We start from the raw sequence: 27852 nt of genomic DNA on the forward strand, positions 1-27852 counted from the left end.
GAGTCGTGTGGTCAGGGGCGGGGGAGGACCAGTCGCCGGCGGTAGACGCCGGCCCGCCCTGTCTCACGTCCTCCGTTGGTCACTTCCCGCATGCTGCAGGCTCCTCCCTGAGCCGCGGCGGCGAGGCGTGGGGGGCGCGTCCGGGAACGGCTCGGGGTCGAAGCTTCCAGTCACCCGCACTTCCTCCTGAGACGCCGGTGCGCGGCCGTCTCGGCGGGCGGGATGGCGGCGGCGGCCCGGGGTAGCGGCCGCGCATCTGCGCCCGGGCTGTTTCTGGTCTTGCTGGTTCCTTTGCTGTGGGCCCCGGCCGGGGTCCGGGCCGTACCCGACGAAGCCCTCAGCCACCGGAACAAGGAACCGCCAGCGCCTGCCCAGCAGCTGCAGCCGCAGCCCGCGGCCGTGCAGGGCCCCGAGCCGGCCCGGGTCGAGGTAAGCGGGACGGGCCCGGGAGGGCGAGGCTGCAGAGCCGGCGGCGCCGGGTACCAGGCTCGCCGCTACCGGAGCGCCGCCCTCGACTCAGGCTGCCGGCGCGGGGAGGGGACCTCGGCCCCGGCTTCCCGGGGTGGAAGACCGGGGAGTGTGCCCTTCCCGGGTGGGCGCTGGCCTCGCCCGGCTCCTTATGGGGGAGGGGAGAGCAGAGCTGGGAGCCCCCTGTAAACCTTTAGTTCGGGAGGATGCAGATGCTGCTGAGGAACGGGGCGTCTTGTTGATCAGATGGATCCTAGAGAGCTGGAAATACTCATCCCAAGTAAAAAGTTTTTAACGGAGGGCAGCTGGAAGGCTTTTCGTATTCTCTGAGAATAATAACATCTGTCATTTCATTGTTGAAACAGCTTATCCCGAACTGTTGACCAAATTCAGTTCTGCACAACTTGTGATTTTTGCCAAATATATGTGGATAAGGAAGGGTGACTGTTAAAAACGTGCTCTGGCTTGCAGTAAGTAACCCTGAGGAATGCAGAGGAATAGTCTGTCTTTGTATGCAAGCAGTGTGGGATGCCAAAGACTAAATTTATAAGTGTACCAGAATCTTGCATTTTGGCCTTCACTAAGTAGATATTAACATCTTAATTTATGTTAATATAATCACTTAGTGACTAGTGTTCAAAATCTCAGTAGCATTTTTATATTTAATCCCATTCTGGGTCCTGGGCTTTCTCCTCATTTCCAGTTTGGATTTCTGAACTCAGATCCTCTGTAGTCTTTTCTAGTAGAGGACATGGGCACTCAACCATTACATTTCCACCCCAGGCTACCTCCAGCCTGTCCTCACCTAACTTATCTTCCTACCATTGAATTGCATTTTACTTCTCAGAAATCTTCAGTGAGTTGCCTGGCTTGCTGATTTCAGTCCAGCCTCTTCAGCAGGATATTCAGGTTTCTTGGTAATCTGACTGCAGTCAACCCCTCCAGGCTTTTTAGCCCCACTCCCAGTCACCACTGTACTCACATCCAAGGCCTGCCATGTGCTCTGTTGCTTTCCAACAAAGACCTATAAGTAAAAGGGGATTAGTGAGCTTGAAGCCCACTGCTCAGAACCTTTCCCACTTTTCAAGAAGCAGCAGGTTATCTCCTCTCTGAAGACTTCCCTGAAATTTCTGACTTAGAATGATTTCTGTCTCCTGCCTGTGACTCCTGGGTCCAGCTGACCCAGCTTGCCATGTCCATTTCCGAAATGGAACTGAAATGCTGATTCATGAAACTCATTCTTAATGTTCATCTTTTAGATTTCTGTCATTTCACTCTTTATCAGAAGTTTATTTTAAAGCAATAAGTATTTTGGGTTATGTTATTTTCCAGGTCTTAAATTAAAGTTTTGGTCATATAGTGATTTTTAAGATACAAATAGTGGTAGGTATGCCGCTTGATACCCTTTTAGACAGCTGGGAGAAGTATAGCTGTGTAAAAAAAAAAAGGCAAGAGTGTCCAGTGACCATATTCAAGTGTCCTAAGAATCCTGTCTTTAAAACTCGGGGTTTGGAGGGAACGGACAGGCACAATATAATTTGTGTTTTTACTATTTTGGTATATTCTTGGTGGTTCTTCTTAGACACTAGGAAATTTTTCTGTATTTTAGTAGAATCTAATTATTTTGTTTTTAATTGTATTTTCATGTAACTTTTTGTTTTGGCTCAAGTGTTTTTTTTTTTCCCCTCTTGTATTACAGTATGTTGGAAGAGTTTTTTTTCCCCCACATATTTTCTAAACTATGTAATGTAAGTATCATTTGCTTTTTTTTGTCCACTTGGTAGAAGTAAGATATGATCAGAGTTAAGTTTAATAGCCATGTAGCAAGGACTCAGCATCACCGAATATCAAAAAGTTTCAACTGTTTTGCTTTGCAGCTACCTGCAGCAGATCTTTTTAAAGTGTAGGATACATCAATATATGTTTTCATGCCACTATATTAGTTTCCTCTTTTGAAAACGGAGAGGAAGAAAAAAAATCTCCTTTATTAGGGAGCTTTCAAATGTAAGATGTATTGTAAAAATGTAGTTGTATCTTACAGGGTGCTTTGAAGCAAGATTACTGAACTTCTAATAGGATTTTCTACATTGGATTTTTTTTTCTCTCTCTATAATGAGGTAAAAAAAAAGTTGAGGGAGTTTACTCTGAACTTACAGTTAAAAATAAACCCCATTTCACAAACCCATGAAAAAAGCACTGTTGCTCACTGGGATCCTTTGATTTATGCAGTTTACCTCTAGTGACATACTCAGTTTTTTTCTTATTCCTTTCCTGTCAGAGTATGAACTCCAAGAAGCATTAAGTCCCTTTAGGTCAGGGAGTTCAGATAGATTTAACAGAGGTAATTTGCAATTTGCTGTGTATTCTGGAAGACTAAGGAAGGATTGCTCTGGTTGTAAAGCTCTGTTGATAAATCCGCAGAAGCCTACCACTTGACCCAGAACAAATTCTCTGTACTGTGTTTCTACTTTACTATTTCTTGCCATTTCTTTTATGTAGTATCTTTTAACACAAAGGCCTTTCAGACAAAATTTTAAACTTTTTTCTTTTTTCATTAAGTTTCAGTCCTGCTCCATCCAATCCAAACTCCCAGTTCTAACCTCTTTACAGCTAAGATGGAAGCCATCAGGCATGAAGACCCTTGTCTTACTCATTGTTAATTCAGAATGAAGTGATCTGATGTTATTGCATTTATTATGTTGGTGTTCTACTATCAGAGCAGTTAATTTTTAAAAAATTAATGAAACAATACATTTCAAATGTCAAAATTTATAAACACATTGCAAAACCGTAACATTTATAAAAGCAAACATAAACATTCATTAAGATAAAAATGTAATTGTTAAATATATTCTAATATGAATTAACAGTAAATTCATAAAAAATATTTAAAAAGCTAAGCCATCCACAAATAAAAAGATGATCATGAATATTTATAATAAAATGTAATTTTATTTATTTTAATGCCATCTTTTAAAACCAAGTTTATCAATGGTGTCGCGGTTTAAGTTATGCATGTATTTTTACACACATTTTTCCAACTTTGGAAAGGTTTTTCTGACTTGATACAATAAAGCAATGGGAAGGAGACAGTTGTAAGCCAGTTTTAAGCGCTTTCCAAAACTCCTTTATCTTCAGATAATCTCACTTCTTGTGTGGTAACTTGTTGAGGGACTTTTGTTTTTGTTTTTGCAGGGACATCAATGTTTTTCTTGGGAGCAGGCTGTAGATTTTGTTTAAAAGAAAGCGTCTTCATCCTCACTAGTTTCATTATGTGTAGATGGAGATTCTGATGCAGCTATCTGTATGAGTTTTAATACATATGTGTTCATTTGAACTCTGGAACTAGAATAGAAATTTTTTCATTGTTAATTGTTATTTTCTTCCTTTTCTTGAAGATAAAGAGAAGAATCTTTAGATATTTAGAATATTTTTATTCTAAAGAATAAAAGGTTATTCTCTAAATGAGGGTGCTTTTTCACAGTTTTGCAATTTCAAACTAATTTTAACTTTAAGTAAAGAAGAGTTTTATTAAGTTTTTTGTCTTTGGTTTTTAATTATAAGTTACTGACCCTACTCTCAGGATGTAAATAATATGGATTTTAGATCCAAATCTGCAAGAATGGTATTTGTACTGAGGAGCAGAATGTATTTCGTTACTTTCGCGCTGTGTAACTGATCAGTGGAATGCCGAAATCAGAATTACAGTCGCTGCCTCTGGCCTTCCTGTACTAATCTAAGTATTGGCTTCTATGCTAGTACTTTCTGCCTTTCTTCTGAAATGGACGTAATTATCACACTTTCCATACCTCCTCTCTCCATGTGCCCGTACTCCTGACCTCTAGCACTTTACTTCCTCCGTAACTTTACTCTCTCCTTTTCTTAGGTTCCTTTTTATCTGCTTACACATTCCCACAGGTTTTGCCTGATTGGACGGGGTGAGGCAAAAGGCAATTGTTTTAACTGCTTGATTGTATTAGTTTCTTTTCTTCAGCTTTATAAATGAAATTTCTAACTAGAGAATTAGCCGCTTTTTCACCTTGCTTTAGTCTTCTGTTATCTGGCATCATCCCATGTCTTTATATTGAAAGTTCATTTTTGAAGGATACCTGTAACCTAATTAATTGCTAAATCCAGGGCTCTTTTTCAATTATTCTTTAACACTGTTAACTCTCTACGTTTTTAAGAGTCCTACTCTACCTCAGTTTGCATGAACTTGAGGAAGTTATTTAACCCTATTGGTTCTCAGTTTCTTCTTTGATGTTAAATTGGGATAACAGCTTTCAGGTTTTTGAGTATCAGATAAAACAGTGTGTATGAAAATCCCCGGCATTTAGCTAGTAGCTCAGTGAAATGATGATTGCCCCTAACTTGACCATCTGTGGTGTTCTTCTGCCTGCCTCTCTAAATATCCAAGACAATTTTCTCTTTGTTTCCCTCCTCCACTCCCTTCCCTAAATATAGACATTGTCTGAAGCTCATTTTTTTCAATGTAATTTCTGCCTTTTCCCTTAGAAATCTAGTCTTGCAAAGCTCCAGCTGATAAATTCAGGTTGCCAGCAACCAAATACATACTTTGAGACTATGCTGGCCTAAACTCAGGTGTTTCATTTCTGAAATCTCTTGGATTTCCAAACCTCCTGGAAATCTTTATTTGAAATGCTTTTTATCCTCAAGTCGAACATGTGTGAAACCAGGCCCTTTATTTTTATTCCTCTTTCCCATATACCTTAGAGGAATATGAATAGCATCTTTGATTCTTTGCCTTTTAAAAATTCTGTTATTTTTCTTTCTCATCATGTACAGGATTTTTTCCTTTATTTTGTCTTCAACATGAGTCTTGTGCAGTAGACCTCCTAATTAATTGGTTCAGTGGCTGGTATTCTTTACTTTCTGTCCTGATCTGTTAGTCACAGTGCCTTAATTACATTTGTGTCTTCTACTCAAAAACTTTAAAAGGCTTCTGCCTTGCCTCTAAGCTGGTCCATAAACATACAGGCTTTTCAGTGTGGGCCCAGTTTATCTTTCTTATCTTACTCCAGTCATTCATCTGATGGTTTACTCCCTGTTCTCAGAATAAAGCCTGTTTTCTTTCAAATTGTCAGTCCAGGGAAGGAGGTTGATGTACCTCATGCATTTTCAAGTTGTCTGCTCCATGAGTGACTAGCACACATCCTGCTGAGACTTTCCAGCAGCTTTATGAAATGAACCTCAGAATTGATTCCTTGGTATTGGTAAAAGGTTGGCCCGTAGGGTTCGACTCCTCCACACTTCTGGGTAGTGTAGTGAATAAGGGTGTGCAGAACGGTTACTTTCTGGTTGGATCTGCCTGAAGCCAGTTACAGCTTGCAGAATTGATCATCCATGGCTGGGGTAAGAGATTGGGTCAAGTGATTTTTGAAGTGGTGCACAATAGGTGTCTTTAATCATGAGCATAGTGAAAAATCCAAAAGGTACAGAAGAATGTAGAATGAAAAGTATGTCTCCTTTTGTATTCTAGCTCAGGGGTCAGCAAACTAGTTTACCACTGATTGCCTCTTTTTGTAAGTAACGTTTTATTAGAATAGAGCTAGGCCATTCATTGGAGAAGGAAATGGCAACCCACTCCAGTGTTCTTACCTGGAGAATCCCAGGGACGAGGGAGCCTGGTGGGCTGCCGTCTATGGGGTCTCACAGAGTCGGACACAACTGAAGCGACTTAGCAGCAGCAGGCCATTCATTTAAGTATTACCTATGGCTGATCTCAGACCCTAGCACCAATTGGGTAATTACCAAAGAAACTTTATGGCCCAAGAGGTTAAATATTTGGCCCTTTAAGAGAAAGTTTGCCCACACCTGTTCTAGTCATCCTGGTTCCTTCCCTGGCCACTGTTACTGTTTCCTGAGATTTCTTAAGCATTAGCAACTGTGTGTATGCTTTATAAACCTGCCTGACTCTCCACCCCATAACATAATACAGTGACCACATACATAGAACATACTTTTTTCAACTTAAAAATGTCTTAGTGATTTTTTTCTTGTTAGTGTATATGAAACATTCTTATTTTTAGCCCATAATATTCCAGTAAATGCAGCTACCATTTATTAACCAGTTCCCTGTGTATGGGCATTTAGTTATTTTGTCTCTTTTAACTGTTACAAATGATAACAATATGTTTATACTTGTTTCTAGTACATAAAGTTTAACTTCCTGAGTGTTCCTGTCTCAAACTGTTTCAGTCATGTACTTGCCATGACTCATTGCCCACAGCATGCCTTCAGTTTGAGGAGAGTGGGATCCTTAGGGGCTGGAGTTGCTGGGGTAGGCATTGCTCAAGAGGTTCCACAGAAATTGGATCTTGAGGAATCTAGATAAATAGGAGGATAATAAGACGGTAGGAAGGGAAATAGGACTGCATGATAGAAAGCTTGTGGTTACCAAAAACTGGTACTGTTGAACTGCACTGTTCAATACTACAGTTGTGAGCCATGTGACTGTTCTTAAGCACTTGAAAAGATGTGGCAGGTCCGAATTGAGAGGTGCATGAGATGTGTGCAGTGAGTAGATACACACTGGCATTGGAAGATTTGATTAAAAAAAGAGGGTTAAATATCTCATTAGTCATTTGAAAAATATTCCTAGAGTAGTATTTTGGGTCTATTGGGTTAAATAAAATAATACTAAAAATAATTTTATCTGTTTTTATTTTTTAATATCTGGCTAACCACTGGACTGCTAAAGAATTCTCTAGAAATTAAAAAATTACAGTATGTGGCTTGCATTATTTACTGTTGGACAGTGTTGCTCTGGCTCATCCTTCACTAGGAAATATAAGATTCATTTTGGGAATCAGTATGTGATTACATGGGACATGTTGTATAGTTACCAGAATTAAGTATTTGTATTTTATGTTGTAGGCTTAAGAAGGTCATGATGAAATTAGTTTTGGGATGATTTAACTGGTCAAGTTTGTGGTGTGCTGTAATAACTAACTGCAACTGTTTACTGTGTATTAGGCACCGTTCTCAGGGCTTTATGTGTATTCATTTAATCCTAACAACAGCCTTATCAATCTATGACAGATACCCCTCATCATAGGGATGTAACTTGAGTCACAGGGAGGTAAACTTACTGGCCCAAGGTCATACAGTAACTAGTAATGTCTTGGCTGTGAACGCTGACAATCTGACTCCAGAGCCCATGTATTAAACCATTACATTCTGCCCCTCTGAAGATGAACTAGGAAAAGAAGCTAGTCCTTGCACATAGTAATTACTTGGGTAATTGACAACAGATGAATGAATAGTAACATCATTTTATGCATTTATTAACATTTTAAGTTTTTAAATCCTCTATCTTCATAGTGGGCTTCCCAGGTGGCCCAGTGGTAAAGAATTCGCCTGCCAATGCAGGAGCTGCCCAAGATGGAGATTCCATTTCTGGGTCGGGAAGATCCCCTGGAGGAGGAAATGACAGCCACTCCGTATTCTTGTTTGGAAGATTCCATGGATATGGGAGCCTGGTGGGTTACAGTCCATGGGGTCGCAAACAGACACAATTGAGTGTACACACACACACACACACACACACCACCCCCCCACCCCTCATAATACCCTGGTACTTTTGTTTTAAATTCTTAATCACACCATGGTTGGTGGCTGTTTAACACTAATTTGGGCTGTCCAGAACCAGCTCAATATATAACAAAAACTATAAGTTGATTTTTTTTTTTATGCTCTGTATATAGATTTCAAGAATATATAGTTTTTGTTTTGCTGTTGTTGAGTCACCGAGTTGTTTCTGATTCTTTGTGACCCCATGTACTGCAGCATGCCAGGCTTCCTTGTCCTTTACTATCTCCCTGAGTTTGCTCACACATGAGTTTGCTCATGTCCATTAAATCGATGATACCATCCAACCATCTTATCCTCTGTCGTCCCCTTCTCCTCCTGCCTTCAGTCTTTCCCAGCAGCAGGGTCTTTTCCAGTGAGTTGGCTCTTCACATCAGGTGTCCAAAGTATTGGTAGCTTCAACTTAAGCTTCTAATGATTATTCAAGGTTAATTTCTTTTAGGATTGACTGGTTTGATCTCCTTGCTTTCCAAGGGACTCTTAAAGAGTCTTCTCCAACACCACAGTTCACAAGCATCAGTTTTTGTTTTGCTTTGTGCTTAAAAGGCAAGTTTTATTTTATCCTCATAATTTCATAGAGGAATGGAGAGGCTAAGTAACGTGGCCTCTGTTTTATAGCTGGGAAACAAAAAACTATGAGAATATGTGTTTTGATCACTATTGTGTTTGTTTTTAAAAGTAAACATTTTCTGTTTGAAATTGGTTGTAAATGGTATATATTTATTCCTAAAATATTTTCTTGGATTTCAGGTCCTAAATATTTTGAAAAAAGATTTTTTCATACAAAAAGTATTTCCAAGAGGAAAATTTTGCATTAGTGAAAACTGAATGAAAATGCATATTTTTTTTTATCATGTTTAATTCTCTCAGGGTATTTAAATAGAAAGGAAACTCATTTTCAAAAGAAAACCAGCATAGTTGGAATTAAAATAATGACGGAGAGAAAGCTAGAATAAATGGTACTTGGTTAATCATGAGCTGGCCTTCCACGGCTGCCCTTTCAATTTAGCCCTAACGCCAAATATTTTCTGCATTGTTAAATTTCCCAAATCTTTACCTTAGAGGTCTAGTCTGAGGAGTGCTTTAATAAGGTTTTCTGACCCTTATCGTGGACTTAGGGAGTCAGGTTTATGTCATATGGGCTTCCCAGGTAGCTCTGGGGTAAAGAATCGGCCTATCAGTGTAGGAGACTCTAGTGTCATCCCTGGGTCGGGAAGGCCCCTGGAGGAGGAAACGGCAACCCACTCCCAATATTCTTGCCTGAAAAATCCCACGGACTGAGGACCCTGGCAGGCTGCAATCCATGGGGTCGCAGAGAGTCGGACATGACTAAGAATGCACTCAGGCTAGCTGTCCATTTCAACCTCTGGAAACCCCCATGAGGCAGAACTCTTTTCTCTGTGTTAAGCTATATATAACCTGCCACCTGTAACTTTTTACTTCTATCTCTTGGGCCCACAGAGACTTTCATATAGACTTTCTCAGTTATTGGAACATTAGGCACCCAGTCCTTATGTGATTGTTTTACAGCCTGAGTTAGCAAACCTTTTTTTTGGTCATGGGCCAGATAATAAATATTTTAGGTTTGGCCACGTATTTGTAGGCTCCCTTAGGGTCTCTGTTGCCTAATGTTCCTTTCCTACTTCTCTCCAACCCTCTCCCTCCCTCCTTCCCTTTTTCTTTTTTTGCAATCCCATAAAAAATGAAAAAATAATTTTCAGCTGAATCTACTCTTACCAGTAGCTTGCCAGCTCCTGGTTTTAGACTCTCTTCTGTCTGAGGTTGCCTTCAGAGGGTGGTGGTGCCTTAAAATGTGGTGCCTCAGAGCCAGTACAGAACTTTGGGGAAGGACTGTGAGGCACAGAAGATGGACTTGTCATTAACTCTTTAAAGTGCTTGGTGCTTTTTTTGGAACTTTGTCACATTTTCAACTCAAAATGGCCTTAACAGCAACAAAGACTCAGCTTATCTTCTTTATTAGGCCGCGTTACAGCCTAGGGTATTGGTGTAGGACCATCCATATATCCAGCGATATTAGATCTCAGCTTAGCTAGAGCCAGCTCTTCCTCTAGGCTACTGAGAGCTTTCGGATCCTGCTTTGTTCTCTTAAGTGTCCATGAAATTTCTCTCAGCTTCCTGTTACTTGAAAGTTTGATAAGGATACCTTGGGTCTTACACCTAAATTATGAACAAAGATTTGAATGAGGCATAGCTAAGAGCTCAATTCACATGCATTTAGAAAATAGGGTAATTTTAATGTGTGGCTAGAGCTGGTCTCTTTTCTTTTTCTAAATTGTTTTGTAGACTTGTGCTTGGATTTCCATTTTAGCAACCATCAATCAGAGGTTGCTGTCATCACTAAGCAGTGGTTAGACAGTAAATGAGTCTAATGACTACAATAGAAAAACAATTCACCTACAAGTTAAATAATTTAAAATAATGCTATTATTTTATTTTATTATTATTATTATTTTTAAAAAAACAGCTAATATGTATTTTCTAATTTCAGAAAGGATTTACACCAGCTGCTCCAGTTCATACCAATAAAGACGATCCAGCTACCCAAACTAATTTGGGATTTATCCATGCATTTGTGGCTGCCATATCAGTCATCATTGTATCTGAACTGGGTGATAAGACATTTTTTATAGCAGCCATCATGGCAATGCGCTATAACCGTTTGACAGTATTGGCTGGTGCTATGCTTGCCTTGGGCCTAATGACGTGTTTATCAGGTGAGTGCTTTTTCCCCTTGATGAGTCTGTTGCGTTTGAGAGAAAGTGTGGCCGCACTGAGGGCCCCCTAGTGGCTGAGCACACATGCTCGTGACAGCATTGAGTCCCTGGGTCGTTCCAACAGTTAGGTTGGAATTTGGTTCATGTTCCAGACCTTAGGAAACAGAAAATGTTTTCAGTACAAAAATTCCTAAAAACCATATTGCACTTTTAAAATTAAATTTTTAGCTATTCACAATCAAGATACATGCTCCTCATTTTTTTTTAGATTCTTTTCCCGTTTAGTCCATTTCAGAGTATTAAGTAGAGTTTCCTGCGCTGTGCAGCAGGTTACTGTTAGTCACCTGTTTTACATACAGCAGTGTGTATATGTCAGTCCCATTTTCCCAGTTCATCTCTTGCCACCCAGCCTCCCCCTGCCCTTATTCCCTGGTAACCATAAGCTTGATTTCCATATCCATGACTCTACTTCTGTTTTGTAAATAAGTTCATTTGTACCCCTACCCTTTTTTTATTTTTTTAGATTCCACATGTAATCTGTGGGCTTCCCTGGTAGCACAGACGGCACAGAATCTGCCTGCAATGCAGGAGACCTGAGTTCGATCCCGGGGTCAGGAAGATCCCACGGAGAAGGGAGTCGCAACCCACTCTAGGCAAGAAACCTAGAGAATTCTCATGGATAGACCGTGGGGTTGCAAAGAGTCAGACACGGCTGGCTGACTTTCACTCACTCACTCACTATAAGCGATGTCATGTAATATTTGTCTTTCTGTGTCCTACTGACTTTACTAAGTATGACAAGCTCTAGTTCTATCCATATTGCTGCAAATAGCATTATTTTGTTCTTTTTTTTCTTTTTTACTGCTGAGTAACATTCTATTGTGTGTATGTACCACATCTTCTGTACCTATCCCTCTGTTGATAGACATTTAGATTGCTTCCCTGTCCTGGCTGTCGTGTGCTGCAGTCACCATTTGGGTGCATGTATCTTTTTGAGGTACGGTTTTCTCTGGGTATATGCCCAGCTGGGTCATGTGGTAGTTCTGTTTTTAGTTTTTCAAGGAAACTCCATATAATTCTCCATAGTGGCTGTACCAGTTGATATTCCCACCAACAGTGTAGGAGGGTTCCCTTTTCTTCACACCTCCTCCAGCATTTATTACTTATAGACGTCCTGATGATGGCTGTTCTGACCGGTGTGAGGTAATACCTCACTGTAGTTTTGATTTGCATTTCGCTGATACTTAGTGATGATGAGCATCTTTTCATGTGCTTTTTGCCCATTTGTGTATCTTCAGAGAAATGTGTATTTAGGTCTTCCATTTGTTGATTGGGTTATTTAGTTTTTAAATAATGAGCTGCTGGAGCTGTTTGTATATTTTGGAGATTAATCCCTTGTCAGTTGCTTTGTTTACACATATTTTCTCCCATTCGAGGATTGTCTCTTGTTTATGGTTTCCTTTTGCTGTGCTAAAGCTTTTAAGTTTAATTAGATACTATTTGTTTATTTTTGTTTTTATTTTAATTACTATAGGAAGTGAATCAAAAAGATCTTTCTGAGATTTATGTCAAAGAATCTTCTGCCTACGTTTTCCTCTCAGAGTTTTATAGTGCCCGGTCTTATATTTAGGGCTTTTAATCCATTTTGAGTTCATTTTTGTGTCTAGTGTTTAGGGAGTGTTCTAATTTCATTCTTTTACACGTAGCTGTCCAGTGTTCCCAGCATCACTTACCGAAGATACATACTCCTCATTTATTCACTAATGCTAATATCCAAATGGAAAAAATAGTAAAATTATATATTTGATTCAAAGTACTCATTATAATATGTTTAAAAAGACAGATTTTAACAAGCACATGTAATATGAATTTAAATATTGTGTAATAAGTGTTAAAACACTTATAAGACAAACATTTTAAAAAAACAACTAACAATTTTACCCACTATACCAAAAATTAGATCTTTGAAACTCCTTGAACTTAAGATGAAAAGTGAGAGGGCTTAAGTAGTTTTTCAAAATGGTTTTAGAGATATGCAAGGAAGAGGTTTGAAGACCGCCGATAAAGCTTATTCCTTTAGCTAGTCCAGGTGAAAGGAGCTGTCAGTACCTTGATCCTTGCTTTCGCTATGGATATTTTTGCTTTCTTTTTGTCTTTTTAAGTCCAGATAAATTTAGTTATATCTGATATCTAAGAAGTAGGACTCAGGCCACCACGGAGAAATGCGTGTTTCCTGTTGGTGGACATTTGGTAATCAAATAATGAGGTATCATGTTCAGTGTATTGTGTACTATTAAGCTATTCTTAGCCATTATTAGTAAAGGAATGAAACATTCTTAGAGTCCCAGTTTGCGTTACTATTTGAGTTACTATTATATAGGCTTCAATTAAAAAAAAAATTAAGACCAAGAGAACGTAAACCTAACACTAAATAATTGAACATAGTTTAGTCTCTGATTCGAAAGCTACCTTGAGCCATGTAGTTGGGTGGAAAAGAACGAGTTTCCCCCTTAGCATCAGACTTGGATTAAAGTTTAATTCTGCCGTGTTTTAACCTAATGACAAGTTACCTAGCCTCTTTGGGCTTCAATTCCCCGTCCATTAACTGGAGATAGTATATAACTGCCTCATGGGGTTGTGGTTTGTATTAAAACGAGCCCTTATATTTCAAGTACTCATTCACCCCTACTCTTTCAGTGTGCAGCAGACTTCTCCTGAAGCACAGTACAGGACAGGCTCCATTACTGGCTGCTGAGATGCTTGTTAAGTCTGTCTTTTTAAACAGAATGAGTATTTTATTGAATTTAAAAATTTACTACTTTTCACATTTGGGTATTAGCATTAGCATTATTCATATTTCACAATAAAAACAACTTTCTCTTCAAAAGCAAATTCTGATTCTAGGAAATAGGATAAGTGGGACAGGTTGTAAATGGTGAAGTCACTTTTTGGAATGAGTTTGAATAATACCAGAGAATTTTATTTTTGAAACTTCCATCTTTAAGGACAACTGAAAGACTGTCCTCTCTCTGCCCATTCCCTCCTCAGAACCTGGCTTCATACATTCTTCCCACTCTGCTTGGGTTTAGCTACTGTCCCTTAGGTCTGAGCAGGGCTAATCTCTTCTGTCCTGACCCTTGGCCTGTCTCCCTCTGACTGCTGGTACTGACAGCTTCTCTCATGTGGACTGTTTGAAGGAACAGGCTGTATCAGTGGTCTTCAAGCCTCTTCCCTGTATATCTCTAAAATCATTTTGAAAGACTGTGTGCCCCCTCTCACTTTTCATCTTAAATTCAAGAAGTTTCAAAGATGTAATTTTTGGTATGTTGAACGTTAAATTGTTATAGTTGGTATTTTTTTATCTTATCAGTGTTCTAACATTTATTATATAGTATTTAAATACATACTACATTTGCAAACTGATGAAGAAAGAAATTCCCAAACGAAAGAAGTCCCTGGTGTCACGCATGTGTAACAGTCTTTCAGGGCAGGTAAACCCTGCTGCACCGCTCAGATCTGTTTGCCGCACTGTTTTCTCGTCAGCCTTGTCCACACTGAACTGATGCACCCTAGATGGTTGAGTTCAGTGCTGGCGAATTTCAGCAGTCTGTATGTGTGGGGATATTGCTTTCCTTTGTGAAATTTCCAGTTTGACAGTGTTTTTTTCTTGTTAGCATTCCAGATTTGCTCCTAAACTGGCTTGCCTTTGCATCCTGAGCCCTTTCTCTGTGTTCTATTTAGGGGCCTGGAGCTGCTTTTGGAGGGCGCAAGTGGCAGGAAAGGCATGAAATCTGACATCTTGAGCCTGGGGCTGAATCCAGCCTCTACTGCTTGCTCATTATGCAAACTGGAGCAGGTCACGTGGCTGCTGTTTGCTGAGCACCATCTGTGTGCATGACACTTCAGGCCCTCTTTGGGACAAGCCCCTGTCCTGTTACAGATGGACAGAGAGAGGGACATATTATCCATTCGTGGCTCACAGGCAGTGGAGCTGAGATTCTGAGGCAGCTGTGTCTGACTCTGAATCCAAGGGTTTCTGATGGCTTTCTTCAGGATAAGAGGTTCTGCAGCAAGAGGTGGATGAAGCCTGGAAGCTACACAGTCGGGGGAGCTATGGGCCCCCAGTCTTTCCTTTGAGAAAAATTTTACTGTCTTCTGTTTGATAAGACTTTATTGGGAAAAGGTTTGAAGCTAAAAAGTCATTGGAAAATAATTATATTTTTACTCCATTATGACTTTCTAAGTTATTTAAGCCCCTGGAGAATCTTTGCTGTAAACTCAGGATAATAATAGCACCATCCTTAAAGAATAGTAAGATTAAATGCAGTAAAACAAGCAAGCCATCTGGTTAGTTCTACACCAGTTAGTTCTCTTCCTCCTTATCATAAAAAGGCTTTGCATCTGGGTATGGCCCAGCTGTGCCCAGGACACAGCCGTTGAACCATTTATTTGGATATTTTCACATTATTTGGAATGCATGCGTAGTTGCTCAGTCATGTCCAACTCTGTGACCCTTTGGGTTTGGACTGTAGCCCACCAGTCTCCTCTGTCCATGGGATTCTCCAGGCAAGAATACTGGAGTGGGCTGCCATTTTGGTTCTCCAGGGGATCTTCTCCAGCCAGGGATCAAACCCGAGTCTCCTGTGTCTCCTGCGTTGCAGGCCGATTCTTTACCTGCTGAGCCATTCAGGGAAGCCCTTAATTACAATAAAAGCTAATTAATTCAATAGATACTTGTTTAGAACCAACTGCTTGCCTAGAAATGTGTTGGGTCTGTGACCAGGGATGCCTGGTGGAAGTAGGGTGGGCTGCTGGGTAATACAGTGGTTCTGAGAGTGTCTCCTCCTGCTACATCCCACCCTGAAGAGAGCTTGATGTCTGAACAGCCTCCATCTGGCATTCTTGTCTTTAGCTTTTTTCAAAATTTCTCACTAAAATTCAGACCCATCAAGAGAGGCAGCTTCTCAGTTTTTGTGAGTTTGTTCCTTGGAAGGAGTGACCATAGAAAACTCAAGGCAGATCTGGAAGAGGGCCTCAAAGGGATGAGCTGGGAGATGGAGCAGCTGTGGGCTTGCTAGGTGGCACTAGTGGTAAAGAACCCACCTGCCAATGCGGGAGACTTGGGTTTGATCCCTGGGTCAGGAAGATCCTCTGGAGAAGGAGATGGCAACCCACTCTAGTATTCTTGCCTCGAGAATCCCATGGACAGCGGAGCCTGGTGGGCTATAATCCATGGGGTTGCAAAGAGTCGGGCACGACTGAGCAACTAAACAAGAGGCAGCTGTAAGGTTACCGTTGATTTTCTTCCTGACTTGACCAGAGTGGGCCTGCGCCAGTTGTCTAGGTCTTGGGTCTGCTTGCCCTGTTCTTTAAAATACACCCAGTGGTGGACTTTGCTGGTGATTCAGTGTTAAAGACTCTGTGCTGCCATTGCAGGGAATGTGGGTTCGATCCCTTGTGAGCGAAGTTCCATATGCTGAGGTGTGGCCAAAAATAAGATACACCCAGTGGAATCTAAATACCATTGGGAGTTTGATCCTTACGTTCACTAACACCATCATTCCTTTAATAATAAATAAACATTTGGAAATTTACATCTTTTCTCTCCTTTAATTCTTATTTTCGTTTACTTTCCTCACAGAATTTTATCCCTATGAAATTTTTTGCTTGAAAGTCTTTTGTGGATCACATTGTCATATTTATCTGTAGCAAAAACATCTTTAAATTGAATTGTAGAACATAGTGAAAATTTCCTTTATTAAGTCTATAAATGTTAAAATTTTTTATCAGTTGAGTTATAGTTATTAGGACAGAGTTGATCAAAATAAAATATCACAAATTTAAGTAAACAGTTTTTAAAAGTTGGAAATGCATCTCGTAATGAGATGATAGAACTGTACTTTTAAAATTGTCCATGGACGATACTTATTGCTAGAATGAAGCTAGGTTTAAAGTCAGTTCTGATCTTTAAAAACAATAGATATAAAATCTATTAGATCTTATAAAAATAGATATAAGATCTATTAAAAACATAGATATAAGGGCTGAGATATTTTATTCATAAAAGTAGACAGGAAGGAATTTTGTTATAGCCTTGTCACTCAGTCCACTGAACTCCTGGGTTATATGCCAAAAATCACATACTAGTCTATCACCAAGTGATTTTAAGTGATTTACCAACTGACAACTTAATAAGGCCTTCTGTCAATTTTGTTAAAAGCAGTTGGATACCATCAAGTATACCAAAAAAAGTTTTTCTAAAATTCATCAAATGACTGTACTGATACATATTAGTCTTTTATTTAGAGGTCCTTTGTTTAACTGGATATATTTAGAAGGAAGTAGTTGAGAAAATTGAAATATTTTTAATTTCAGTGTACTTTTATCAATAAGGGATTTTAAAGTTGTGTTATATCACATGTTTAATGGGGCCTTGGAGCTACAGATTTAGCTCATTCAATTTATGAAAAATGTCTGTCACACTGCCTAATTGCTATGACAATTGGTCCATAGTAAACCATCTAAGTCAGGCGTATTTTGTATCAGAAAACATTTACTTGGTTTTTTAACTTAATAAACATGATATATATGTCCCATGGCAGCTGTCTGTTTAGAATTCTGATTCTAAAATGGCTGGCTGGTGGGACTGGGCCTGGAAGCACAGCTAGGCTTGGGCTGCATGGGGAAGTAAGCCACTGAGATTTAGTATCTTTGTGATGCTCTCTTTGTTATAGCAAGACTCTGCCTTAGGGAAAAGCATGCCCCTGGTTGGGGGAATGAAAGAAGCACAATTTCTAAGTAAAAATTATTCCCACTGAAGCCAAAATACTCTATTTCTCATCCATGGCCATTGTTTCCGGTGCCTGTCATGCTATTATTTCAATGCCATGACATTAGAAACTTGTGTAAGACAGGGAAGACCCGAAGCCCTATCTCTGGGTTATGATGCCTTGACTAGGTGTATCAGTATTTCAGACCCTCTCTTTGGTGCCCTAGGATATCTTTTTATGCTGTGAGAAAGGCACTGTAGGAAGCTGGGTGAAAGGCATCTTGGTAGAGGGGCAGAGGGCAGCTGTGAAGGGATGTGGGCATGGAGGACCCGCAACTCCTCAGCTACAGGCAAGAGGAGTTTTAAGGGAATGTGCCTGTGGAAGTTGAACTTACGGAAATAGATCTCACAAACTTCATCTTCCACAAACTGGAAAGTCTTTGTGTTTCAAAGCCTTCAGTCATCAGCTTTCCTTATTACAGAGTTCAGTTTTCATTTTAATGAGCCCCTCACACCACATTCATGGGCATTCTCATCTTTTTATTCTCTTGGTTTCTAAGACACTCCCTGCTTCTAGTTACATTCTTATCTCTGGAAAAAAAAAAGGTACCGTAAATATTGACATTCCGCATAGTTTTTAACCCTTGGCCCACTTAGTCCCCCCTCAACTAATATTCTTGTGCCACATGTTTTCAGTTTAATTACTTGTAAGTCAGTGATTTTTGACTTGATGCAAACCATTTGCTTAAAGAGAAATAACCTCTCATTGTTCGCAGAACCAAAGTACTCGGGTGTCTGAGGAAAGGCTTCCAAAGAGGAGATAGAGGGACAGTAACCAGGGGAAGAAGAACAATGTTATAGTGCCAGATAGGTTTTTGCTCTCTGTGGAGATGTCAAGGCAGAAATCATGGGATTGTGTCAGTAAGTAGTTCTTTTAGATTATCTGAAGATAAAAGGAAAACTAAATTGAGATTTAAAAGATTTGCTGCATTTCTTTCTAAGATTTTAAAAACCATTTATGGAAAATATTTTAAATTTACAAAGTTGCAAAATAAGATAGTCGGATACCCATATACCTTTTATCCAGAATCACCTGTTAACATTTTTACCACATTTGCTTTAGCATTTGTGACCTCTCTCTTTATATCTCTATGTATTTCTAGGTGTACAATATGTGTATATACACACATTTTATATATCTATAAAGTATATATACACAGTATACATCTTTATAGACATAGATTGATACATTAATCTTATCCATATTTTAATTTTGTCAGTTGATCTGATAATAGTGTCTATCCTTCTGTAGAGGATCTAGTCTAGGTCAGATAGTGCATTTAGTTCTCTTTAGTTTTTAATCTGAGATGTTTCTATAGGCTTTTCTTATGTGTTTTATAATACTTTTTTGAAACTACATCCCCCTCCCCCTTTAATGGGCAGCTCCTCATCTTGCCTTTGTGTGGTTTTTGCCTCGTGACTAGATTGGGGTTACGCATTCTTGACTAGAACCCTGCAGAGCCGACGGTGCCCCTCTGAAGAGTGTCACACCTGGAAGCATGTGGCGTCCACTTGTCCCTCACTGATGATCTCCTAGTAAAGGGTACACTGTCTTCATCCTCCCTCACAGTTAATTTGTAATCTTTTGGGAGACACTTTAAGACAGTACACATACCCTACTCCCCATTGTTTAGCATCAATTGATGGCTCTCACATGATCTGAACTCTGCCTCGATGCTTGCAAAATACTGGCTAATTCCAAAACCCCATCCACATTTACCAGTGAGCCCTGATATGCTATTCCAAGAAAGAACTCTCCCCATTCACATTGGTTTGTCTGTTTATTATTAATATAAACTGATGAACTCCTTTTTTTCAGTGGTTTATAATTAATTACTTAACTATATTGTTCCTTAAATTAACAAGAGGGCAGCTGGAAACCCCTCCAGGCTGATGACTCCTGTGTCCTTGTGACATGCTATTTTTTGTTTTTGTTCTTCCTTCCTTTCTAATATAACAAGATAGTGCGGGTTCATCTTATACCTACTTTGCCCAGTACTGGAATTAGCAATTTCTCTGAAGAGCCTTTTAGTGGGAAGCACATTAGAAACCAAGATCTGAGTGCAAAGTTGGTTCATTGTTACTAAGACATTTGGGCCTTTTCAGTGGACAGAACTAGAAAATATGTCTGTATTGTGTATTTGTTGGGGGGGGGGCAATATTGATATGCACAGAAGCATAGGTTTACATTTCTAAACATGATTTTAAAGTTTTTCATTTTGTAATACAATGAATCAGGGAATGGTTCACCTATGCAGTTATATATCTGATTAGGCAGTTTTATAAGTGTTGTGCCCATTTTAGAAAAAGAGCTGGTGAAGTGAAGAGTAATTGTATTTATTATATATATGGAAATGCCCTCTGGCCCTGCCATAGTTTTTAATTACTAACTTCATATTATCAACATGAATGTGTTTCACAGTTAGGGTTTGGATTCTTGATATAGTTCCAGGTGTAGTTTTTTGTGTAACTTATACAGTTATCCCTCTCTACTTTAATGAGAGGAAAGAATAATACTGAATAAGGTTGAGTCTGTTATGTATATATGTGTGTATGTGTATATATATATATGGAATTGTTTTCCTTCGTAAAGTATATTTATTTTAAATAGTTGCAAAGAAGCATAGTTTCAATCATGCCACATGAGAATCTTGTCATGATTCTTCACGATAGAGGTTTGTAACTTAGATCTGTGATGAAGAAATACCACGTAGGACAGTCATATAGCTTCCAGGTTATAAGATCATGAGATGTGTAGCGTACATCAAAGTTACTCTCCTAACTAAAGTACTGTGCCCTGCATGACCTGTGGCAAGCCAGCCTCTGGCGGAAGGTGTCTGAAGAGGAGATGATTATCTTTAGATCTCACGAGAGATCTGTGTGGAACCTCTGCCACCTTCAGCTGCACCACTGATTTCTTGCTAAGCTGTGATAGATAGGTCATTGGTTAGACCTAAGGGCTCAATATTAGTGGAGAGAAAGAAGTAGAATTTAAGGTTCTTACCTGTTAGCTTTTAATGTGAACCATTTTCCCTTTAAAACAGGGGTAAATGATGACTTCTGAAGTTAGCTGTTTCTTTGGTTGGTGTATAATCTGCTAATTAATCAGACATATCATTGCATTTTCTTGCAGTTTTGTTTGGTTATGCCACCACTGTCATCCCCAGGGTGTATACATACTATGTTTCAACTGCATTATTTGCCATTTTTGGCATTAGAATGCTTCGGGAAGGCTTAAAGATGAGTCCAGATGAAGGTCAAGAGGAACTAGAAGAAGTTCAAGCAGAATTAAAGAAAAAAGATGAAGAAGTAAGTCAGAGTGCTGTTAAAAAGGCACTCAACTATGAAGAGTAAGCACTATATAAAGCTTTTCAGTGGTCGTCCGTATCTGTGACGTGTGTGGGCTACACAGAAATAGCTTCTTTTGTTTGGTTTCCATTCTTACATGTGGCTGTGATAGGACTGGGTGAGTGGAAATCTGGTAGAGAAAGGCTTCAGGGATAAATGTGTAATCAGGTTTCTTAATTAGATTGATTATAAGCTCCTGAAAAACAGGAACTTGTTTATAATTTTCCCTGTTTCTTTCCACAACATCTAGGGTAACAAGTGGTCAATAAATAATGTTTTATTTATTTTGTTGAGAAGAATTGGAAAAATTGAGAATGTTGCATTTGTTGCCATGTGAGACCAGTGGTTCAAAAGATAAGTTGGGATCACATAACTTTAGCTTCTGAGAGCATATTCCCATAGACTTTAAACACTCTTTAAAAGAACGATTAAGCATTTTGGGCTATACTGACTTGGTTTCTGGGGTTAATGTCTTTTTTTTTTTTTTTTTTTTTAATTTAGTTTCAACGAACCAAACTCTTAAATGGACCAGGAGATGTTGAAACGGGTACAAGCACAACAATACCTCAGAAAAAGTGGCTGCATTTTATTTCACCCATCTTTGTTCAGGCTCTTACATTAACATTCTTAGCAGAATGGGGTGATCGCTCTCAACTGACTACAATTGTTTTGGCAGCTAGAGAGGTAAGTGGTACTTGGAGACAACTGCTTCTGTATTAAAACTAACATTACTTTGCTCCAGAGGTCACTGGACAGAGTCAAGGTGGGTCAAGGGATGACTTCGTATGCTTGACAATACGTTTTAGATCTAATAACAATGCTAACCTTTAGAACTGACCTTTTCCCAGTTTCTGCAATCAATCAGATTACTCTCTTTTGACTCCTCTTTCAGTTTTGCCAAAATGACGGTGTGGCTGTTGTTATGGCTTAGTTTTTTTTTTTTCTTTTTCTTTTCTCAGAACCTTCCTTTATATATTTGTTGAGAACATAAACTGGTATATTATTATTAAAGGCCAGTTTGGCAAATGCCTAAAACATTAAAAGTAGGTGTCTCTGGTTTCTTCCATTCCTTGTGCTAAAAAAATAATTTGAGTGTTACAAAGGTTACTTAGAAAATTTGTCTTAGCCCTAGGTTACTCAGTCCTAAGATACTAAGGCAGAGGAGATCTCAGATCATCTTGTCCTAGCCTTTTCTTTATGGATCAATTCCTGAGGCCCAGAGAGGTGGCTTGTCACTAGGACAGAAGCCAGCTGGCAGTTGGTAGCAAGGACAAGGACTAGAGCCAAGACTAGGCTCTTCTGCTCTCTTGTTCAGCGCTGTCAGGTGCCACTCTGTAAAAATAGCTTTTTAAAGAAAATGTTAAATCCTTATTTTTTCTGAAGGGACTAGTAAAGTTTACATGAGGGTCTCTTGTTCACACGGATTAAGATCTGCTGAGGAGACAGTTGTGGGACAGAAATGCTGCTACTTTTCAGCTCTTGTTGATCCTAACTGATGCTATTTATGATTTTATATCTATTAAATTACATTGTTCTTAGTCAGATGGTAAGATTTTAGATAGCAAGCTTGATTTGAATTTGTTTTTAACTCTTAGGAGGTATCTACCATAAAACAATGAGTTGCTCAGCATAGGCTGCAGTTCAGAATATAAAACAAGAATTGAAAGGCCAGGGCTAAAATAGTTAAAGCTGGACAGTTTTGTCAAAGAAGCCTCAAAAATGCTGTATTTTTGGGAGAAAATAGGGAACTCAATTTTTCGTTTGATCCTATGTTTAAAAATAAACTTTCTTTTTAAATGTCATTTTAATGGCTTTGTCCTATATTTTTCTTGATTTGTAGCCTTTTTTTACTGGCATTCAGATTGCCAGAACTGGGACTTGAAAGTAAGTGACCATTTCGTGGTGGTGGTGGTGGTTCTGCCATGTGAGCTATCATGGCAGAATTGTTGCTTTTTTCTTAATACTGTCACCTAAGTGGCACAGAGTAACTTGGGACAGGCTCAGCATTCCCTGGGTTCCTGTGGCCCACTGCTTGCCTGCCAGCAGTGCAGCGTATGCTTCCTGGGGTCGAGTCTCTTGCCACGTGAGCACATTACTGCAGCATCTGCTTCCTGGGTGGTTTCGGGCTGAAACAAGCCAACGCATGTAGGGTCCCAGACACAGGGGGCACTGGGCGTTAGCCGCCTTCTGCACTCGGCACCACGGGGACAGGTAATGAGCTCTTCAGGGGCACAGATGTACTTGTCTATTTTTGTTACTTTAATATTCTTAATTTGGGGGGGGTAACTTTTTTGTATAATCCATGCTGTAGTCTAATTCACTCCATTTTAGACTAAACTTCATTTCTATTTCCAGTAGAATTCAGCATCCCCACTTTGAATTTCACAGAATCCTCTAGTGTCCTTTGAGATGTTGATAGGTACTAAACAACAACAAAGAAAAAGGTTGAGGAAAAAGGTTCCAGGGTCCAGTAAATTTGGCAAACACTATAACGTTTTTCGTTTTGAAGATGGAATATACAAAATAACAAAGACTGAAAAATTCTGTATTAAAGGAACCATTTTATTTAATCCAGTGATTTTTCAGGTGTCATTTTAAAATAGAATGAAATCATCATCTATTAGTTTTACAGGGTGTGACGCACAGAATCTGCGGAACGCAGTCCCACTCTTCCGTTCCCCGTGAACACATGTCCAGTTGTCTCCATTTCCCCAGTTCGCGCACACACTGCCCACCCCAGCAAATGGGCCTGCTTCCTACTTCACGGAGGAAAGCAGAAGTCATTTCTTCATTCGCACCCATCACAGTGGTAGTGCTCTCCCGCCTGTTCGGGTCTCTGCCCTCTATGCTCCCACCTAAAGCTTAGAATCTTTGCCTTTCTTCCAGGCCAATCTTGTTAGCATTTTAGCATGCACGAGTTTTTCTCACCTACAAAAGTTCTACCCCCTTAACTCTGCTTCTCTTCGAAATATAAAGCTTCTTCGTGCCCTACTTCCCTCAGCCTTGGAGAGCTTGGCTGTGATGGGAACAGGAGTTGGCTCTACTTCCTTGCTTACTAAACACACTGGACTCCACAGTTTCTGACTCAGCGGTGTTTTAAGTTCACTGCAGCCACAGATGGGTCCTGCCGTGGTCTTGTTGGGAGGCTACTTGCTTGGTCACCTCTTCAGTCTCCCCTGGGCTGCTCTTCTGCTGTCATCCTTCAGTGCTGCCTTCCTCATGACTGTATCGTCAACAGCTTCCGCCCTTCTCTCCTGGGATTATTATTTTCGGTCCTGTCGCTTCTTCTCCAGTGAACCCAAATGATTCTTGAACTTCTTTACTTTACTTTTAACTTCTGTTGGCATCCACACATGGTTTCTCCATTTTCCTTTATTCCTCTACCTGTTTTACTCACCTTGGTATCACTACAATTCATCTAGAGAATTATGGGTAAGGAACTTGAGTGTCTGATTTTTTTCATACCTGTCATTTGTCATTAAGATATATCAGTCATGTTTCAGTTTCTCTCAAATCTATCTGCTTTTCTCTGCCTGGGCTCCCATGCCAATACAGGCCAGCATTCTCTTCCCAGGGCTACTGGAGGAATTTCTCAGTTGATCACTTGCTTTTGTCTTCTTTCCCTCCAGTTCACTTTAGACTTAACTTTTAAAGCACAACCTGTCATATCACTCCCCAGTTAGAAACCAGTCAGTGTCTTAAAAAGTCTAAACTTGAGGCTTCATGACACCCCCCCTCCTACCATGATGGACTCCTTGCTTGCGACACTGGTTCTCTCTAGAAACACACGGGTGTTCCAGGGCTGTCTCCTGCTGCTGGCCTGCTGCCAAGTCAGGTGATCCAGCTTGTCCTTCAGCGCTGTCTTTTCTGGAAAACTTTCACTGGTCTCCCAGTCTGAGTGCCTCCAGTCTGCTATGGTGGCAGTTGTGTACTGAATGATACCGTGTCCTGGTGCTTTAGCTCAGCAGAGGTTGAGAGGCAGGGTCTCTTCTTAGGAAGCATCGTCAGACAACACTGTAAAGGCTGGCATAGTTTCTTAGAGTATCAAATACTGCCTGAGGGAAGAGGTGCCCAGGCTGTCTCCTTAGCACTCACTTGAGTGAAATATTGCATGTGAGATAGGTTCAGCAACTGCTGAGAGACTGGATTAGGTTTTTTTGATCTTGCACATTGAATTTATTTTCCTTTTATCTCTAGTCTTAGGTATAATTGGAACATATTCCTTCAAGCAGCCATTACCCGTTTTATAAATAACACACCTGAATTTGTCGAACTTTTTTCTGCTTTGGTGTTGTTACTGTCCTCTTTTCATGGCTGGAAAGTAGTCGTGTTTCTCAGGTGGCAGTTTCCAGCTTGGCTTTAGATTAACGCTGCCCTTGTTTCTAGGATCCCTATGGTGTAGCAGTGGGGGGAACAGTGGGACACTGCCTCTGCACTGGCCTGGCAGTCATCGGAGGAAGAATGATAGCACAGAAAATCTCCGTCAGAACTGGTCAGTCTTTTATTTTTTTAACTAGAAAATACCATTTAACTTTTAGAATCACTGAGGTTAGAAAAAGAGTGTGTGTCTTCGAAAGTAAACTATGTCTTTGTTACGATAATCAGAAGTCCAGCGTATTGGTTCTGCTATTGCAAACATGGGCCGTTTTTCACATGTGTAGATGTTAGTAAAACATAAAGTCACATCAAAGCATTACTGGATTCATAGTAGCTTTTTGTCAACATTTAAGTCAATGAAACAATTATGTGGACATTTGAGAACTTTTAAGCTTTGAAAACATACAGAATTGGGAATCGTAGGTGGAGATTATATTTACTGATTCAGCTGAAAATTTCCTATGTAGCTGATCTTAAAAATGGAATAGAAAGAGTCTCTTTGCTTGTTCAGAAGTTGTTGAAAATTTTTATAATTTTTTTAATTGGAGTATAATTGCTTTGCAGTATTGTGTTTCTGCTGTACAAAAGTGAATCAGCTATATGTATACATATATCCCCTCCCTTTTGAGCCTTTCCACCCCTTCAACCCCCATAACTGGCTTTTAAGATGAGTTATAGTTCTATTGTTGCTTATCAGCACTGTCTGAATTTAATATAATTGTTTTTAAAACAGTGCTGGAAAATAAACTGATTCTTAACTGTTTAGAGTTGGGCACATTAAGTATTTTACTGTGGAAATGAGGTTGAAGTATTTCTAATTTTTTTTTAATGTTAGTTTGCTAGAAGAATAGGCAACATCATGGCTTAGAGGAATTTGCCTTTAACTTTTTTCTGTTCTCTTACAGTGACAATCATAGGAGGCATCGTATTTTTGGCGTTTGCATTTTCTGCACTATTTATAAGTCCCGATTCTGGTTTTTAATGTGCTATTGTTCATTTGTATTTAGTTTAAGATAGGTAACTTTATGTACATAGTGTATATTACAACTAAAAGTGATGGAAAATACTGTATTTTGTAGTACTGATTTGTGAGTTTGACCCACTTAATGGAAGTATTATGTCCAAAAGAAATAATCACTGATTCTATTTGCAAAATGGAGTTTTAAAAGAAACCGGATATTTGTGTGAATTTTTCCTTTTCTCCAGCATAATTATGTTAACATAAGGTCTCCGTTTTTATTTTATTGGCTTTTTCTTTTTGGCTGGGGGTGAGGTGGGGGTAGTATTATGTAGAGAACTGTTGTTCAGGGGGGTCTGCCACTTGATTTTTTTTCAGCACTGACTGACCTCTTTGTAAAGAATATAAATTTTCTCCTGGATAACCAGGGTGTTTTAAGATGTTTATCCTAAAATTCTTCCTGGGGGAAAGAATTAATTAATTTCTATCTTTTAAAACATTTTCCTGAGCCAGTAAGCAGTAGTTTAATCAGAAGTCTTTTCAAAATTTGTCTTTTAAGAGCAAGAGAAAGGTATTGCTGTTATTAACATGACAACTGTTTGCCAGGTCCTTTCTTCCTCTTTTTTAATTGGGTAGAAAACCCAATACAGTAACAGTCAATATTTGACCATGTGGAATTACCAAATTAAGAGAATACTGTGAGTGTATTCATATTTTTTCTATATTGAATAAACAATGTAACATACATCATAAATAAAAGTGGTATGACCAGTGCTTGTTTTTCCTTGTGTGTTATGCTGGCTCCTAATTTCCTCATTTATCAAAGTCATATTGGTATTTATAAACCAGTTTCTGAAGTTGTCTGTTTTAAACCACTATCTTAGCCTTAACAATCCTAAAGGAAATCAACCCTGAATAGTCACTGGAAGGACTGATGCTGAAGCTCCAATACTTTGGCCACCTGATGCAAAGAGCCGACTCATTGGAAAAGACCCTGATGGAAAGATTGCGGGCAGAGGAGAAGGAGGCATCAGGATGAGATGGCTGGATCACATCACCAACCCAATGCATAGGAGTTTGAACAAACTCCGGGAGATAATGAAGGACAGGGAATCCTGGCGTCACTAAGAGTCAGACACGACTTAGCAACTGAATAAACCTTCACAAAGTTCTGTGAGGTAGTAGGTACTAAATGTAAATTTTTTTTAAAAGGTTAACTCTTGGTACAGCAGGGGGTCAAACTGGACAGTTTAGTTCTAGAGACCACAATCACTGATTATGGTGAAGGCCGCCTCATCACAGCAATTTCACTAATCACTGTCATTTAAGTTGTTGTAACTTGCATACCAAATGTTCCGTCCAAGCAGTATACCTGCCTTCTCCCAGCCTGATGTGCTCTATTACCATGTGCAGTAACACTGCTACCAGAAGCTGCTACAGACCTGAAGAACAGTTCTGTAGAAACCTCCACATGTTCCTTGTGTGAAGTATATATAATAGCAGACCCAGAGCAAGTCAGGTTTACT

The 27852-nt window shown here is 39.5% G+C and overlaps 1 protein-coding gene across 2 annotated transcripts; it reads left to right on the top strand.

Annotated features, from left to right (window-relative positions):
- On the top strand, window positions 1-27100 carry TMEM165 (transmembrane protein 165). Of its 2 annotated transcripts, XM_070372433.1 has the most exons (7): window positions 858-938; window positions 2168-2216; window positions 10589-10814; window positions 20777-20952; window positions 21493-21675; window positions 25378-25483; window positions 26274-27100. In XM_070372433.1, exons 2-7 carry the CDS (start codon window positions 2169-2171, stop codon window positions 26348-26350), a joined length of 816 nt encoding a protein of 271 aa, XP_070228534.1. In that variant the 5' UTR covers window positions 858-938; window position 2168; the 3' UTR covers window positions 26351-27100. The 2 variants fall into 2 exon arrangements, with proteins under 2 accessions (XP_070228533.1, XP_070228534.1); XM_070372432.1 differs by lacking the exons at window positions 858-938; window positions 2168-2216 and adding an exon at window positions 1-429.
- The last annotated feature ends 752 nt before the right edge of the window (window positions 27101-27852 follow it).

The sequence above is a fragment of the Bos mutus genome, chromosome 6 (assembly GCF_027580195.1).
Source record: "Bos mutus isolate GX-2022 chromosome 6, NWIPB_WYAK_1.1, whole genome shotgun sequence".
Classification (NCBI taxonomy): Eukaryota; Metazoa; Chordata; class Mammalia; order Artiodactyla; family Bovidae; genus Bos; species Bos mutus.